The 19399-nt window shown below is 34.6% G+C and overlaps 2 protein-coding genes across 3 annotated transcripts; one reads left to right on the forward strand and one right to left on the reverse strand.

Annotated features, from left to right (window-relative positions):
* Positions 1 to 203: 203 nt before the first annotated feature.
* LOC132549730 (transmembrane protein 216-like) lies at positions 204 to 3455 on the reverse strand. The gene is made up of 6 exons (XM_060213685.1): positions 3422 to 3455; positions 3128 to 3144; positions 2077 to 2170; positions 1706 to 1798; positions 1172 to 1373; positions 204 to 899 (listed from the first exon to the last, which is right to left on the reverse strand). Exons 1-6 carry the CDS (start codon positions 3453 to 3455, stop codon positions 884 to 886), a joined length of 456 nt encoding a protein of 151 aa, XP_060069668.1. The 3' UTR covers positions 204 to 883.
* Positions 3456 to 3922: 467 nt separating this feature from the next.
* Positions 3923 to 17950, forward strand: LOC132549753 (staphylococcal nuclease domain-containing protein 1-like). Of its 2 annotated transcripts, XM_060213710.1 has the most exons (21): positions 3923 to 3978; positions 5122 to 5271; positions 5504 to 5627; positions 6584 to 6665; positions 7280 to 7443; positions 7920 to 8011; positions 8382 to 8540; positions 8881 to 8987; positions 9371 to 9461; positions 9710 to 9798; positions 10224 to 10356; positions 10589 to 10671; positions 11107 to 11290; positions 11547 to 11688; positions 12028 to 12329; positions 12800 to 12941; positions 13240 to 13366; positions 13745 to 13811; positions 14060 to 14167; positions 14466 to 14714; positions 15076 to 17950. In XM_060213710.1, exons 1-21 carry the CDS (start codon positions 3934 to 3936, stop codon positions 15139 to 15141), a joined length of 2706 nt encoding a protein of 901 aa, XP_060069693.1. In that variant the 5' UTR covers positions 3923 to 3933; the 3' UTR covers positions 15142 to 17950. The 2 variants fall into 2 exon arrangements, with proteins under 2 accessions (XP_060069693.1, XP_060069694.1); XM_060213711.1 differs by lacking the exon at positions 15076 to 17950 and having other exon boundaries at positions 14060 to 14082; positions 14466 to 14606.
* The last annotated feature ends 1449 nt before the right edge of the window (positions 17951 to 19399 follow it).

Below are 19399 nucleotides of genomic sequence, written 5' to 3' on the forward strand. Positions count from 1 at the left end.
AAAAATTTTGAGATGAAAAAAATTACACAATTGACAGTAACAAGAGTATCTGGATGGCCATCAGCAAAGCCATTTTTTCCTTCCTACATCTTGTCATACTGCAAGGTTCAAATTGCATGTTTAGATTTTAAAGCTCTGTTTAAACATCCAACTCACAGTGTGATTTATACACATTACAACTTCAAGAAATAATACAAGACAGATGAATTGTAAAAGTTTACTTTTTTTACAATGTACATAAAATCATATTTTGCATTCAATATTCTATGTTAATAATTACAATATATATATACAAACACATATTTCAGTTATAATCAAATGCTGCGTTTAGGGATTCATCATTTGATAAATTCATTACTTCTACGTGAAGGGGTAGAAAATGCAAGAAACCCTATAATATAGAGATTCTTAAACAATGGAACACAATAGTTGTTAAAGTTATATCCCCTTGTCGATGATGAGACATAAACCCTGACACAGACATTATACATCTGTTTACAATTGTGCTAATTCTACCATATCAACTCTGTATCACAGCCTTTAAAGCTTTTGAATGTGTGGTAATGTAGCTTGTCTGTCATACACCATGAAGATATGAAACCTGACCAGGTGTAATCATCGTGTTCCAATCCTTCTTTCTACAGTACCTTACATATTCGGTCTGTGACCCTTTTATTCAGACAAAGCAATTGTACACATGCAAGCACTAATGTCCTATGGTAGAAACACTGGCCCTGTTCTCCTAAACACCAGCATGAAGCCTGTGTTTGATGACAGGCTCTGGTAAAAGTCTTTCCAACACCTGCCATCCAAATTAAGGTAGGACATGGATACATGATACTGGAAATGTCTGTCTCATAGTTCTAATGATGATACTATCTTCTTAATATGGCGTAGCTCTGGAAAAAATCAAGTTCTTTCATATGAATGGGCTTAATGGTATACATGTCAAATATTTCTAGCAAAACAAGATATTTTCACTTAAACAAAGCAATATCAGTGAGTAAAACAATACCCAGCATATGCCAGGATTAAACATTTTGTGAGACAATGTCAGTACGATAATTCCACAGTTACATTACAAGCATGAGAAGTTGCTAGGGTGAATGAAATTATTTGGAATATGATCTTTGTTGTGTGTTTTCATTATCCTATTGGTGTGAAAACTTACCGTGCAAAGTTGATGATAGAAACAATGGCCATAATGAGTTCGAGTCCTGTGAATGCCAACTGTATCGCAGCCAAGATTACGTCGACTTTGAGGACATATGTCTGCCAAAGTAGGAGGAACAACGCCCCCAGAATGGCTGGTATGCTAAGCATGATTGAAACAATAACCCCTACAATCTTCTCTGTCAGGTTTCCCTTTTGTGCTGAAAAGAATAAAATATTTGAATTTTTGTTAAGTTTAATTTCACAAAGGACCATCCTTCAAGAACACACCAATGACTCATTATATAGCTGATAAGTAACTCATAATTGATGATTTGAAACCTTCAGTAGGATTTTTTTTTATCTGTAAGTGCTGCATGGAGATGTAGTATTTGTTGATATGAACAATCTTTTTTATAAAATCAAGACTAAAAAATAAAAGAAATAGATCTGTCAAACATGGAGAGCCTGAAGTAAATTCAATGACAATACATTTACCCCCAGTAAATTCAAAGACAATACATTATACAAAAAAAGATTTTAGATGGCATACCGAAAAATATCCTCAGTGCTTCAATTGCTGCAAGGACAAATAGCAGAATTACCTCGGCAAGTAAAACATTATCTGCATATGGAAGGGTTTCACCTGAAAAAGACATTTAATTTGCATTACCATGGGTAGTCTTAACTTTTATATGATGCCACAACTCACAAAAAATTGAATTCAGGAAGAGTTCTTTTCTATTGGTCAATGTTTTGTACTTTTTTTCTTCTGGTTCAATATCATTTTTTTTGTGCATATTTTTTTTTTTAAAATCAAAGCATTAAATAAGTACTTAATCAGTCCGTATCTGTACAATATTAAACACATAATAAGGATTATCAATAACAATTAAGCAAAAAATAAGGATGCAGGTAACTTACCTTTGAAAATAAATATCAATATCTCACATATGAAGAAAAATCCAAAGTACCATCCATTTAAGTACAGGAGCACTTGGTAAGGAAGGGATGATCTCTTAGATCAAAGGTCAAGGATTAAACATGAAACAAGAGTACAGAAGGGCAGGGCAAATGTCAGGTATCTACATTGTAGTACCAAAATGCATACTGTTATATAGCAATGCAATAAGACAACTCATCAAATGAAACCACTGTCTGACAGTTCATGGTAATAAGATGTCAAAACATATTAATCAATTTATCAAGACAATTCAGCAAATTACAGTCCCCCACCAAAAATGAAACTGTCTGCCAAGAAAATCCACTGTGACTCATACTCAAAATAAGAAGTATTAGTGACTAGTGATATAGGAGACTAGATTTGTTTTGTGGGACAAAGAACCCAAACAAACTTTTTTTCTTTGAAGTAGGTCATAGAATAAAATGTAGGTCACAGTGACCTACTTTTGAATCGCAACACACGCCCTCACCAAGGTGAGCCCATAACCCAAGTATGAAGTTCCAGTGAACTCTATGGCCAATGACAATAGCATCATCTTTAAAACTAACCTGGAACTGTAAAACTTGACCAGTGTTTTGATGGGTCATTTCTGATATCTCCATAGGGCTCCAGCCTGTCAATGTGCATCTTGTCGGCATGGCATTCACATTGTTAATTCTCTGGTAAGTTTCATATATTAATAGGTTCTGTGTAAACTTTCATTCATCATATTATTCATTGCACACTTATGAAAAAGTCGAAATATTTATCTATCTGCTGTTTTGCAGACTCGTATATAATTATTGTGATCATCAAAGTGCAGAAATCAGAACCCGGTCTTGTTGTTATTTAAAATAATATAAGAAAAAATACACTATGCTTAACTACTGTTTTCGTAAGGTAAATGTTGCTTCTTAATTAATTATGCTTGAAGTAAATGTTGTTTTGCTAGTACTAACTGTGAATGTTTGCATGCCTAAAGGGGGAGGGGGCTGGGGTCATAGCAAATTACTTCTATGCTACAAAGGATACAATTACTTGAACTCGACCTGTAAAAACAGAGAAATATATCTTTTAATCAGAAAACCAAATGATAACTGTCCCAAAACAAATGTATTGTAATTCAGAGCAACTGTAATTTTTGCTGCTTGGAGGTAAACTTGTCAGAGCTTGATCACTTCATTTACTTTCGAGATCATTTGATTTAAGTGAATGCGAAATAAATCTACCAACCGTCTCATGCAAAGTTGTGTAATGAATTTTGAGAATGACATTAATCAAATTCAGTTTAATCATTACTTTGGACATAAACAGTAAAAACTTTACCTTTGTTGCCTGCTTGTTGTTGTGTGTTCGCCATTTTTATACAAACGTGTTACTGCGGGACTGCCTTCAAAAATTATTTGTAAATCAATGATCGGTGGAATACAGGATAAAAAATGAAAAGGTATGGCTTACAAAGTAGATTTTTATTTTTCTTATTGTTTCATCTAGCCATTTCAATAATGATATAAATTAATATAACGCAACAAAAATATAGGCTCTTAGTTGATCATACGCTTGTCTAATGCTCTCTATCGTCTCAAACCTGTCACTGACTACGATGCGCCACATCACCAAAAAATTTCATAAATTCTATAAAATTCCACAATTTTGCTGAACATTTACATCATAACTTTGACATTACATAGAAAATAATCAGATTTGAAAACGCCATCAATGACAGTCTCCTAAAAAATCAGAAATATAGAGTTATATCAAAATATAGTGACCAATACATTTGATCACGTGACACATCCACACTTCCTTTTTCTAACGTCGACGCACGAGTTGACAACATGACTTCACCATCACCAGCTGTTCAGAAGGGAATAGTGAAACAGGTAAAGTACAAATAGACTCAAAATAAGAACTGAATATACACAAAGTTGTAGAGAATGATATTTGAATGCAGTATTATCGAGTTTAGCGTGTGGCGCTCGACAGAAAATAATTTTAGGGTTCCAGATGTTCACCGGTTCTACAAATTACAATAACGTTAATGACTGTGCATCTTCGGCCCTCATGTATTACGGTTCTTGTGATCCCTGAAGTTCGTGATGATATATTTTATAAATTTCATCATACAGACTATGCTCCAATCCTGTTTTTGATGAAAATTTCGTTATTTTAAACATAATTGTCTTGGATTGAATTATTTATTAAAATACACTACCGGACAGTCTTGGTAAGTAAAAACAGAATTTAAAAAGTATTGTTCATTCAGTTTTCAAGAGAAGTGCGGTCTCAGGTTTAAGTAAGAATAAGTCACTGTTTGATTAAATTCGAAACAAAGCTCTTGAAAGTATTCAAAATCTATATCACTATAGAAGTTATTGACAGAGTATCCAGATGTGGTCAGTTTAGAGAAGCCTGGTGGGCTATAAGATGCCCCGTTTATCAATGTACAAATGTTTGATATTGAGTATTATTTCTTGCTGATATTTTACTCTCTCTGTTCAATAACAAACTATACTTGACGTACATATCATGATGAGCCATGTTAGAGGAATTTTATTTAGTTTACATGTCATTATTAAGAGTATTTACATGGTATTTTAATTTTTTCATGAATTTGAATTAATAATGATGTCATAACGTAATGATAATGGTTTATCTGTCCTTACTACTTTGTCCATATGATTAGATAATAATACAAGTTGAACCCATAAAAAAGTACTTCAGGGGTGCAAAATTTGTTTAAAATTGTCCTGATGAAGCATCGACCGGAGGCAAGACTAGCTAACTGTAAAGTTTATTAGCCTACTTATTTTGTAACACTTGATCTTGTTACGATTAACCTTTCCCTAGTACATATTCCTGTCGATCGCATGAATACCTGAAGGTATCCAAGTTCAAGTGGTGTGCCCCGCTGAAGAACACACCTACCTGTAGACCAACATTGGCTCTATATCCTTGTTTTATCTTTAATTTTAAAAATAAGTCGGAAAAATAAGTAAATTTTCATAACTTAATACCACTTTTAGATCCTCTCAGGGGATGCTGTTGTTATTAGAGGTCAGCCCCGTGGGGGGCCACCACCAGAGAAGACTATCTGTTTCTCCAACATCACAGCTCCAAGGATGGCTCGACGACCAAATCCAAACATGGAGGGAGCAACAGAAACCAAAGATGAGGTAGTGTATGTTAAATTTTTATTTATCTTTTTATTAGTTCTTAAGTCAGATCTTCATTATATCAATTTTGCATCAAGAATATGAAAGAAAACTTCAAAAATTCAAATAATTGATTTCTGCCTAATAAGACATGTTAGATAACAAGTAATTTGACCAGTAGCTGTAGGGTTGTTCTTATTCAGTTTAGAAATCGGGACTATTCTCTCCTTAAAGATATTTATTTTGTTTTCAGCCATTTGCTTGGGAGGCAAGAGAATTTCTCAGGAAAAAGTTGATAAACAAGGAAGTTGTCTTCACTGTAGAGTACAAAGTTCCAGGAACTGGACGAGAATATGGATGTGTGTACTTGGGAAAAGGTAAACAGCATTGGATATATAGACTGTACTATTCTTTGTAGAGGATAACATTTTTTAATAAGAAATGTGTACCCTTGGTGTGTACCTTGTTATAAAGGAGGGTTATTGTTTTTTGGTAAACAGAAATGAGAGTGTTCTTCTTGTAAGAGTAAGCACTCCATTAAGTTATGATCAAATATTATAAATGCTACATCATCCACCTCTAAGAAGGGAGGTGACATCTGTATTAATAACTTTATATTAAAAAGATATAAAAAGAGTTATGTTTTTATTGATATCAAAATAAACACGAGAATAAAAATGGCCTAAGGGAACAGATCTCATGATGTTGAGGCAATATTTATGTCTAATAGGTTTCTGTAGCCTCAGGGAAATGTTGTCTTTTTATTAATGCACAATTTCGGATCAGACCCCGAAGGTAATGATTCAGCTAAGACCTATATAGGCCTTGGTGCCCTAGGATGACAGATGATGTTCTTGACAATGATTCATTGATATGGCACTGTAACGATGCATAGTGTTGTTTTATCTTAGAATATGATTGCACAGATTGGTTAAGAAATGAACCCAAACAGAGAATAGCATTCAAACTTATGATAAACATAATTCAATAAAACTTAGAACAGTAAAACCAGGACTCTCAATCTGTCAGATTTGGGGCCGAATTCCCAATGCAAAATAGTCCTTTTTTCCCCAATTTAGACCCCAAGTTTTCCCAATTCTAAGAAAAAGCGCCGCTATTTTTTTTGGTTTTTTTTTCCAATTTTAAGGGCCCTGGGCCCCAGTCCCAAAATGGGGTGTGAGAGCCCTGAAAACCCTAACTGAGCATAATATGTAATTTCACAAACATTTATTTTATTATTGCAAGACTGAAATTTTCAGATGAAAATATTCAACTTAAAAGAACATCCCAATAACAGAAGCATTTAAGAAATTGAATGTTTGATTGTTTTCAGACATGAATGGTGAGAACATGACAGAACAGTTGGTCTCCGAGGGACTGGTAGAAGTCAGGAGAGGTGGAGTTCGAGCTGATGAGTACGTATATGTCTTGATTTCAAACTAAAATCTAGGGTAGTGACTGCTAAAGTTTCGGTGCATATTTCACCTTTGGGACCCTCTTTAATGTTGTTAAACACCAGATTAGCATACAACAGCTTCAATTTCTCATTACAGTTGTAATAATTATGTTACTGTATACACTGTAGAGGATTTATTTCACAGAGCTAATATATAATGGTTTGTCCCAGTTAGGGCTTGTTCAGAGCAATCACATTTTATGCAACTGTACAGTGTATTTTAATCTAACATTTTGAATCACTGTAAAATATTTAATGGTTTTGATGTTTTGGAAATCTTGAATGCTGGTGAATATAGCTAACCTTAACGCCAACTCCTTCAATATTTTACAAAACTGAACCTCTACAACATTAAGGTCACTTAGAAATCTATAGAGATCATTTGGCAGTTGGATATATATATGTATATATAAATAAAGATATATAAAAGTATAATTGCCAGTATGTTTACAATACACAGGTCAATGTATATTAAATGTGTTTTACCAAATGGTTCTCCCCACAAGAAAATTTTACTGAAGTATGTTTTGAATCTTGGTTTTGAATAAATGGTATTCCTGGTATATGTTCCAGTGCCAGCCAAAGTGCTTTAATACAATTGGAAGATGGCGCCAAATCCGCAGGCAAAGGAAAATGGGCAACAGAAGGCATTAAACCAAACAGTATCAGAGATGTAACCTGGGTAGTAGAAAACCCTCGTAACTTTGTAGACTCGCACCATAACGAACCAATAAACGGTGAGTGCAAGGGACATCACATAGATCCCAAAGAGCCTCTATGCATATTTTTCATGGTCGATGTTTCTTTTAACTATTCGAAATAAAGAATAGTTGGAATTAATCACATGGATTTAAAACTGCTGAGAAATTAGTTGATTTCATTTTAATGCACATTGCTTTTGAAATTATCCTTAGATAATGCCATTTTATGAGTGTACATATAGTGTTAGAGATGTCTGTAAGTCATGTCTTGTCACATCCCATGGCAGTGTTCTAGCTTGTTAACACACACACACACACCCACACCTTTATTGTGCTAGAATTCAAAATTGAAAGAAAAATGTCCATCAAAATTAATATGTACAAAAAGAAAATTGAAAAATTTCCGATTCCTAGATGCTACAGTTATTAGAAAAACAACTAAAAGATTAACTTACTTGAAAAGCATATCACACAAAAAAATTGTAGACTTTGAATTTATTTCTTTTTTACAGCTGTGATTGAACATGTACGAGATGGTTGTACTGTGCGGGCATTCCTCCTTCCAACATTTGATTATGTAACAGTAATGTTGTCCGGAATCAAGGTGAGTACGATACATCATGATTTTGGTTTACATTGGTTTGTGTTACATCATAATATATCCTGATATCTGTTTATAGGCAGTCGAAAGAACTCTTATACATGAGTGAGTAATTTAGCGAGTTGACCAGTCATATGTTACATGTGACAACAAAGTCTTACTGTGCCTGACTGCACCAACATGTAAACAGTAGAGTAGAAGACAGATATTTTTCATGTGATTCTGTATTTTTGCGATACCCTTGATTGTAAGTGAAAGATTCTAACTAAACACTCTATATTGTTGTACAAAATCTAGAGCAAACAAAACTGTTTAAAAAAAATGTTAGTCAAAAATCCACATGGAAGGATCACAAGTTGTTGTGTTGTTCCAGTGTCCAATGTTCAAACAAGATGAAGAAGGTAAACAGATGGCAGAACCCTTTGCTACGGAGGCTAAGTACTTCACTGAAGTTAGACTGTTACAACGGGATGTGAAGATCATCCTGGAGGGCGTGTCAAATCAGAATTTACTTGGCACAGTATTACACCCGGTAATTGATGCTCGTTCATTATGATGTAATTTGATGGGCATGGCCAGTAAAAAAAAATTAGTGTCACATGTAAACTGCTCAGGCATAAATCTTTCTTTCCGAATTACAGAATCAGTCCAATTAGCACATTGCCAATATAAAAATGTGCATAAAGAAATATTCACCTGTAAGAGATAATATTAAGAGAAGGTTGGAAATCCCAGGAAAAGGGAACAGAATTTCAGATTGTTTGAAAATTCAAATAAAATTTGGAGTTAATTTTTGGTAAGAGAGTAATGTTTTTGTGTTTCATTTTACTTAAAAACACAATAATGGACAGTGTTGATTTTATTTTACACAGAATGGTAATATAGCTGAGCTTCTGCTGAAGGAAGGGTTTGCACGTTGTGTGGACTGGAGCATGGGTGTCGTAACACAGGGAGCCGATAAACTCAGGGCAGCCGAAAAGTAGGTCATCCATATTGTGTATCTGTGGAATAATGACCACATGTCGATGTTATATAGCAACAGAGAAATGATAAACTTGGAACAGTGAAAATTAGGTCAGACAGAGATAATTCAAGCCTGGTCAACAGTTAGATGAATTATATTATTTCTGTGGATGGGCAGCATTTCCATTAAAAGAAAATCACTTCTGTAAGTGATTACAAAATGCATTGTAAAAATCCTATTTCATGTCATTGTGTGAAAAAAATGCTTCTGTTGGTGGTTCCTGTCAGAAAAAGCTCTTTTAGAAGGGTTCCCTAGTATCTTATTGTTTTTATCAATGTCGCTAAGGTTATAATGGAAACAGCTATTTCTGACAAGCCATTTATTTCAATTTATTATAGATTGGCCAAAGAGAAGAAATTGCGCATGTGGAAAGATTACAAAGCACAGGAGCAAAGTGTTGACCTCAAAGACCAGAGTTTTTCTGGCAAGGTACAAATAAATTCTCTAAGTTTTATACATGATGTCTTGGCAATGATTTTTGATGCAACATTACTTTTATCTGTAAAAAAGTTATCTTATTTGAAATATTTCAGCACCCTTGTGTGGTCAAATTAGTTAGCATGTTTAGATTTGTTTAGTTTTTACATCACAGAGAATTATACACTGATGTTAGATAAAAAAAGAATATCAGAAGAGTATATTTGTCAGGTTTTAATTTAAACATTTTCTCTTTTTAGGTTGTAGAAGTTGTAAATGGAGATGCATTAAATGTGAAAACAGGTGATACAATCAAGAAGGTATTCCTAGCTAGCATACGACCACCAAGGTAATTACACTTTATTAAAAGAGGGGTCATGGATTAAGAAATATTTCCAAAGGCATGCCTAATATATATACAGAGTTACTGTCTTCGGATTGTTTTTTTTTCTGCTTGTTGAGACTTTCAGATTTTTTTCTGTCATGGGCTAATACACTTTTTATGCATAATCATAATACATTCAGATATTTAAGAGTCTCTCTGAAATACATAACTGATGCTCATTTCTCCCAAACTTGTATAGTTATTGCCTTCAGTTTCTGAATTTTGGTTCCAGGGAAGTATGTCCAGACTATCAAGCTACATTATAGCTAGCCATAACTTTCAGACATATCAATTTTTTAAACCGTTATCATAATGTTTGAATAAGTTGCATAGAAAATATTTGATTGATTGGTTGATAAGTCTTATATAATTACAAATTCTTTTTACAGACCATCACTTGAGCAGAATGAGAATGCACCACCAGCCCCCAAAGAAGCTAACAAGAGGCCACGGCCTCTGTATGATATACCCTACATGTTTGAGGCACGAGAATTCCTCAGGAAAAAACTGATTGGAAAGAAAGTAAGATTTAGAAAAACAGGACAAAAATGATTCTAAAAGAAATTCCAAATGTCCATTCATATGATGTTATATTGAAATTCTAACACACAGAGTTATGTCCCTTGGGCTTTGTTGTTTTTGCATTATAAAAGATACGTTAATGATCAACTGTATATTTCACTTCGTTATAAATCTAGTCGTTAATTGTCTGTCTATAAACAATCTGTTATAAGTATCTTTGATTTGACTACAGGTGAATGTACAAGTAGACTACATACAGCCTCCTAACCAGGGCTTCCCAGAGAAAATGTGTGCAACAGTAACAACAGGAGGAGTGTAAGTAGCCAGGCTGTAATAGCATTGACATATACAAGAGTAAATATTTTGTAGGATTTGTGCAAAAAGCCTATTGGCCTAAACTGGTGCCTGAAAACTGGGAAATAAGAGTCAAAGGGATGACACCTGGTATAGTGGCTAGTATTGCTGGCTTTGATTAGTTTAGAATGTGTACCTGTTAGTCACTTTGATGGATTTGCTGATCCTGTGTGGTAGCCATGTAGCTTTGAAGGTGATGAATGCTGTTTGTATAGGATGGTATTGAGGTTTTTGTCCTCTCTGTAGGCAGGCACACTTGATGTAGAGTTACGGGAAATTTTTTATGCAAATTTGTAGATATTGAGATGAATGGGATATAACAAAACTATACAGGCATTTCCTTATTTATAGCTTTACACTAATACGTTTGTATATATAGACTTGTTTTCGCTACAGAAATGTCGGAGAAGCATTAGTGGGTAAAGGCTTGGCCACAGTGATACGTTATCGCCAGGATGATGATCAACGCTCCTCTCATTATGACGAGTTACTGGCAGCTGAAGCCAGGGCTATCAAAAAAGGCATGGGTCTACACTCTAAAAAGGAACCCCCAATCCACAGAGTGGCTGATGTATCAGGGGTAAGTTTTGTAAATTATGTATGGAAATAGCATTTAGAGAGAAATTGTGTAACTGTTTTTCCAAATAACAAACACATTTTGCATATTCTTTGAATAGGAAAAGTATTCCAATAGCTGTCACAATGCTGACATTGATAGGGAAAATAAACAAATGTTGCTTAATTTGATTTAGGTATTCAATGAGAGAGTGGTACCTGCTAATTTTACCTTGAAATTGTATGAGGTTTAGCAGTTTAAATTAATTTTTTTGTTGTAGGATATCACAAAAGCCAAACAATTCCTGCCCTTCCTGCAGAGGGCTGGCAGATCTGAAGCCATTGTAGAGTTTGTAGCCAGCGGCTCTCGACTTCGTCTTTTCATTCCACGAGAAACGTGTCTCATTACATTCCTCGTGTCTGGTAAGTGTCAAAAATGTTGGGGATTTACTTCAAAACATTTGTTTTAAACTTGTTACGTCTGTGTGTCCTGTTTTTCTTTCTTTCTTTTCTGTAAAGAAATTATTTCATATTTATCTTATCACATTAATGATTTATGAGAAAAAAAACTTTTATCATGCTGCTGGCATTTTAGTCATGACTGAAGTTTTTGGTTTAAAAATAACTGTACATGAAAAATCATACTGCTGTTGAATTTCCTGATATTGAGCATATACAAAATATTTGTTGTTTTGAAAATAACATAACTTTTAGTGGGAGGAAGAAGCTCTTTAGGTCAAAAGCTCTTTGATTTATTTCCAGGTATTTCCTGTCCAAGAGGTACTCGTACTATGCCGGGTGGTGTAGTAACTCCTGCAGAGCCTTTTGGTGATGAAGCAACGCTTTTCACTAAGGAGATGTGTCTACAGCGTGAGGTTGAAGTTCAGGTAGAGGCCATGGACAAGGGAGGTAACTTTATTGGCTGGCTGTTTGTAGAGAATGTAAACCTGTCCGTTTCACTTGTGGAGGAAGGATTGTCCAAGGTTCACTTCACTGCTGAGCGCAGCAACTACTACAAAGCTTTGTGTGTGGCACAGGACCAAGCCAAGTCAAAAAAACTTAATGTAAGTCTCATATCTGCTGGGGCATTCATTAGTGATAAGGAAAGTGACAATGAACGTTCACATGACAAACATCTAGTTCCTTCTCATATTATGTCCATCTTTTGTGCATCAGTATTGAGGGATAAGAGTTTTCATTAATATATGTAATGCACACAATTTCATGATAAAACCTATCTACTGTCAGTACATATCTACTACCAGTGTAAGATTTGTATGATATCTAAATGATCTACAACTTTATCAAAATGTTGTTCTCAGTAGACTAAGGCAAAATCTTGGGATAAACAAATATGAATGTTTGATATAAATTATTATGTTTATCTCCCAGTAGTGCTTAAGTAAACATTTAATTATTCTTACTTTAGAAAGCTGTATTGGTATATTGTAATTGTTTTGAATGGCATGGCCAGTTTAACACTGGTGTAGAGCTCCTCGGTGTTTTAATCGGTATATGTTTATTTGATTCATAGCAATGGGCAGCATATGAAGAACCTGTAGAAAAGGAGGAGGTGATTGAAGACACATCAGATAGAAAAGTTAACTACAAACAGGTGGTCGTCACAGAAGTCTCTCCTGAAGAACTCAAATTCTATGCTCAATATGTAGACAATGGTAGGAACCCTGTGTTATTAACTATCTGTAACTAACATAAAATTATTAACAAAGTGCTTTGTACATGACTTTAATCTTTAACAAGTTTTAAGTTCAAAATGTAAGATAGTGAACATATTCTACAACTTTATAGCTGTTCAAAACTCAAAAAACAGCTATGCTTATTTTCACTCCTCTTAACACCAGTTCTTGACACACTTAACTTTTTTCTGATAGTGTTGAAATTTGTGTACATTTGGAAATTTTTTTTAGAAGATTTTCTGGTTAAATAATAATGAAAAGAAATGCCAATTTACAGGGCCTCAGTTAGAGAAACTGATGGAGCAGTTACGACAAGATATGGAGTCCAACCCTCCACTGCCTGGATCCTACACACCAAAGAAGGGCGAAGTTTGTGCTGCCCAATTTTCAGCTGACGAATCCTGGTAAGTATTCAGCTCATTTGTTTGTAGATAGGTACTGCTTTATTTTCCTAGAATCACCATCCTTATAGTAATGGGCAATGTGACTTGCTGCTGTTTTATGGTTAAGATAAAAGATTATCAGGACCAGCATACACTTTCTACAGCATTTTATTCTGATAGACAACAATATTAAAAACAAGCAAATTTTTCCAAGTGGGAAAAAAGATGGTGTTGATAAATTACCACACATCACCCTTAAGATTTTGCAGTTATAACCATAATTTACATATTGAATCAAAAGTTTTGAAGAATGATGTAAATTAATAAGTTGATAAAACTGAACAGATTTCAGGGCTTGTTTTGGTGACAGCGTTATTGAAAAAAAAATTGCTGTTTCAGGTACCGTGCCAAGGTGGAGAAAGTTGAAAGGTCTCATGTAACAGTTCTATTCATCGACTATGGGAATGTAAGTTAGCTTTACCTATTTTCCTGAAATGTTAAATGGTGCTACAGAAACCTCTAGTACAAAGATATGTACAAAGTGTTGCCAAATGAAAAACTTCGACGTGTAATTGAAGAGAACATCATGAAATATCCAAAACTAAAAATCATTGTCATGGTGTTTAACACATTGGAAGAAGTTTATTTATGTAGATAACGTTTTATTTCTTTAATATATTATACATAATAAATATATATTTCATTTATTTTCAGAGAGAAAAGACCGATGCCTCAAGGTTAGCAAAGTTGCCTGCCACATATCAAACACTGGCACCCCAAGCTCAGGAGTTCGCCATGGCATGTGTAACACTACCCCCTGATGTAAGCAACCTGTTTCACTTTCCTACTCATTTTTCCTTTGTTTTTCCCAATGCTCACTTTTGGTTGGTGTCCTGTTGTAACCCCATTTTCTTGGTTGGACCCCTTTTTCTGTCCATTTCTATGCCCAACATTTCCACAGTTTTAACGACCATTGTTTGAGTCTTGTTTGTTGTTTCATCATTCTTGCTTAACCATTCCCTTCCATATGCATGGATCCAAATGTCTCTCCCCCAACAGCATCACCATTGTATCATCCACAACAACCAGCATAACAAGATATTCTGTTGTTTGTTTACAGGAGGATTCAAAAGCAGATGCCCTTGATGCATTCTACAATGACATTATAAACAAGGAACTGATGATGAACGTTGAGTACAGGGTCCCTGGTCAGGACTATGTCACACTCGTCTACCCGGACAACAAGGATGACGTTTCACAGGGGCTCATATCTGCAGGCTGGATCCTTGCAGAAAAGAGACGTGAGAAACGAGTAGCCAAAATAGTAACTGACTACCAGAAAGCCCAGGAAAAAGCAAAGATTGCTCGGGTAAGTGTTCACAGCAATGAAATGTAACTATAAAGAACTTTGAAGTTCACAAATAGTTGAGTTTGTGAATTTTCATTAGATGGGTTATTTATTCTCTTAGATTATTCCTGAAGATGAAAATTCACGAATTTAATAGTATTTATGTTTTTAATAATTCAAAATTTATTCCAAATGAATGTATATGAAATGTTACAGTTTGTTGATAAAAGAAGTAATTATTTACTACAGTTGGTGGCAATATATATTTAAATTTTACAAATCCTCTCCCCTTGGGTGGCTTAGTTTGCATTAGGCAGCATTTTATGTTTATTCAAAAGAAACAAAATTAAATCCGTCATTCCTATGACTTGTGTCATTTCAGGTAAACCTATGGAGGTATGGTGACTTCACAGAAGATGATGCCAAGGAATTTGGCTATAAGAAGTGAAAATGATTCTGATCAGCTGCTGCCCTACACCCCTTCTGGAAGAAAGGGTACTTCTGATTGGCTGTAGGACTCGGCAACCATTTCTGTCAACACAAGTGAAATATAGAAATACTTTAAACATACACAAGTGGAATCTAGAAATTCATGAACGAAACAGTACAAAGGGGACTTTTCTCAGACAAACAATGATTAACTTGCATTTGATGACTTGGATTCTTCCATTTTTTTTTTTTTAAATATGCTGCAGAATTGTTTGTTGAAATGATCTGAAAACCATTCGGTTTGCCCAGCTCTTTACTTCAGTTTGCTAAACAGCTACCTCGGTTGTCTTTAGTAGTAGAGGTACAGTTTTTTGTTGAGTGAGCTAGATGGTAAGAAGGGTTCATTTGTTTGGAGGAGATCTTCCCTCTGTCACTGTTTTCGTTGTGATATATAACAAAAAATTGATACATCAACACAAGTGGAATCTAGCTAAATTTATTTAATTTTTTTTACTACAAAATAAGAAAAATTCAAATATTTAAAGAAATAGACAGAACATGTGGAATCTAGCTATTTTGTATGTATTTTTTATTTAGGAGCTCTGTATCATTCTGGATGTTAGGCCTTGTTGGTTTTTACTATTGGTGAATGTCGTCCCATGGCCTGAGTTCAGGGCATGATTGCTGAGTGAAAGGAGTGTTTGAGTTAGTGACTTTATTAACGTAGCCGGCGTGCTTGGTGCTGAGACATTCACAATGTGATTGCCGTGTTAAATAGAGAAAGTGCATGAGATATTCTGTTACTTAATTTTTCTGCAATATGCACGTGATTCAATGTTTTTATCACAGGCCACTATCCCCTGCAGAAATGGCCAATAAAGAGATAGAAAAAAATGTAGTTTGTAGCATGGGAAGGGAACCATATATAGTGTATAAACCAACATTGTTGTCTCTAAGTTACAGTATTTAAAATGACCGATTGATTTTATAACTTGTTGTCATTGCATTTTTTGAGAAACAAAAGCATTTGATAGGTCATGCCCCGAAGTTATTTTTGTAAACCACTGCAGCAGTTCCTCAACAAAGGGCATTCTGATTTAAGATCAGCCAAGAGGAGAGATACTTTTAGAAGTCCTGTCCATGTCTGTATTACAGTCACAGAAATATTTTTATATTAGAAATAATTACCTTGTGTTATATTTTAATCAGACACTGGCCTAATTTGAAGTTACTTGTTTAGAATACCTGTCTACACATACCAGGTATATACAATGTGTAAACTTTAAAGATGGCTGTGATGTACCTGCAGGGTTTTACTGGCATCAGTTTTGGAATGTGAAGTGTACACTTGGCAAGTTGTTCGTTGTCAGTTTATAGTAGGTGCTCGGCTGTCTGTACAAACAGATATTCAAGCTGATTGGGGATGGGAATCATATTGTTCATTCACCATATATATCCATAAACACCAATCTTCTTATACATGTGATCTCTACGTCATTGACTCGGTCATCTAGTGGTTTTAGGGACAGCAAAATTATTAATTAGATAATCAAACGGGCCTCTGTCATCACATACAACTAGGAAGTCATTATCTGTCCATGTAAAAGATTATCAAGGATATTGGACAATGCAATTCTGACATTCCTGTTGTTAGATTTGTGTATTTTTATTGTGATCGACTGTGTTCGCTGTCACTATAACTATGGAATGTTTCCCATTATGTAGAAGTCTGATTGTGTTTAAGTTAGCTCACCTTTTACAATAAGAAAAAGAGCACATCAATCTTCATTTTGTGTCATCTTGCTTTATTGTTATTAAGGTTTATTTTGTATTTATGTAGATAAGTTAAGTAGATAAAAGACATTTAATCAAATTATAGACATTTCTGTACTGAAAACCGAAATTCTTCCTAACCTTAAAGGCCAAATACTGATAAACAGTCTAATTATTGATGCAAATGACTTATGCTGTTTTAGCACATTCACAAGGATTGTGTGGTACTGCGTAAGAATGTATTTATTGATATTGCATGTTAAAGGCCAGGTTCTCCAGACTTTACTGTAGAAGAAAGTGCTGGTCACTGAGATAAAAACTGGGTTGTTGTTTGGCCTGTTCTGGTCTTAATGACAGGGAACCGGATACAATACTTGTTCTTTTTCATTCTTTTTTTTTTTTTTTTTAAATTAATCTTTATTTATAATATATTATTTAAGCTTAATATTAATTACCTATGTTGCCCCCGACAGAAGTGCAGAAGGGGTCTTGCTGTGGGATGTGTTAGAATTCTGGAAAAAACCTGGATGCTCGGTCCATTCCCAGGAACAAACCTGGACACCTAGGTGATAGGTAATTACATTACCACTGCACCACCCATCCACCCTGAAGTAAAACTGGGTTTAAAATGTTGTTCATAGTGTAGTGATGAATATATGTCTATACAGGCCAAGGATAAATAAGCTTAACATGTCTCCCTTTGGTTTATATGGATTTGAATCCTTGTATAATGTATTTGCCTGTTGTTCATAGGTTTATTAAGCATTCTATTCACCTGTTGTTCATAGGTTAATGAATCCATGTATAATGTATGTACTAATGGTCCATAGGTTTAGGAATCGTATGATTTATGTACTTGTGGTTCAAAATTTTGTACCAGTTCATCTTTATACTTGTGGTTCATTGACTTGAGAATCCCTTCTGTTGTTCATGATCATATGAACGGCAATATGCTATATGCCAGTGTTTGTTTCCACTACGATGACCCTGTTATTGACAACATTGTGAACATGTATATCAGAATTAAACCATTTTACGTAAAGATAAACCACTTACTCTGTGTTATGTTGTCTTGTTATTTTCTAGGCCATAAACATTAAAGTGTTTTTGTGTCGACTGTCCCATCACACATTAAGTGTAAAGCTGCAACAGTTTTTCATATTCCAACATATTGTGATATTCAAAGGGATATTGCGATATATCATTAAATATTGTATTTTAGTATATTTAAATGAATTTCATAATTTTAAAATAGTCAAGATGACCTATTGCTATTGTGTATTGTCTGTTACTTTAAAACATTACTCCTGCCAAACGCCTAGGTGGATTTCAAACAAATATGGTCTGAAACATCATTGGGGGTTGGGAATCCTTTCTCCTTTCTTAAATTTGAAAATTTGATTGGACCGCTAGTGACCTTGGGATGGGGCCCCAAAGGGGGAAGTAAGATCATATTTTGCTTTAAATGCTACTCTTCCTTAGTGCTTGAATGAATTTCATTCCAGTTTTGTCTATAACATCTGTAGGGTTGGTAAATAATTCTTAAATTCAGAAATTTGATTTGACCCCTAGGGATTTGGGGGAGGGCCCCAAAAGAGGAAATTAGACAATGTTTTGTTTTAAAAAGTGACTTCTTCATAATTCCTGGGTAGATTGCAACCAAATTTGGTCTGAAATATTGCAGTTGGGGTATTTTTATTTAAATTAATAGAAAATTTATTCGATCCCAAGGAACCTGAGAGGCCCCAAATGGGAAAGTTGGTCAATATTTTGCTCCAAAATGCTACTCTTCCTTAATGCTTGAATGGATTTTATACCAAATATGGTCTGAAATATTATCGTGGGAATTGATCAGATTTATCAGACCATTATCTGCAATTATGTGGTTTGTCCATCCATTCATCAATCAGATGGCCGTTAAGGGTCATTTTGTTTGACGGACAAGTGTGTAAATGTGAGACCAATAGCTTTATCTGCTGCCGTGATGTATTGAAGACTACGGAAGTTTGAATTTATGTAACCACACGTCTGAGAACGCATGACACGAGCTGAAGTAGGATTTCAAGAAAACAAAATGTAAGGGAAATTATTGTCACTCTTATGTGTCTTGCATAAACCATCGCATATTCAGATTTGATGAACTTTAACATCGCATTTATAAAACTGGTTTTAGGTCGCGACATATAACATATTGCTCGTCAGGGTGAGTAGATCTAACGCCTTAGTCAGATGGATTGGGAATTTTCAATCATATAAACTGTTTATTTTAGTGATAATGTTTCCGCGCTTAAAGTATAGCGCTATTGATATAATTATTCTAACTGCATTCGATATATGCTGCTTACATAGTAATTATCGTAGTTGTGTAGATATATTATTGATTCTACTTACAAAGTGATGATATGCGAAGATTTGATTGACAATTGTTTGCGATCACATTTTTCTCTTAGAACTGCAGGAGGAATCCTTTCAAAATATCATCACAATTAGTATGAACCCTAGAT

This window comes from Ylistrum balloti, unplaced genomic scaffold, assembly GCF_031769215.1.
Source record: "Ylistrum balloti isolate Yb309-2 unplaced genomic scaffold, AGI_CSIRO_Ybal_v1 Utg370076, whole genome shotgun sequence".
Lineage (NCBI taxonomy): Eukaryota > Metazoa > Mollusca > Bivalvia > Pectinida > Pectinidae > Ylistrum > Ylistrum balloti.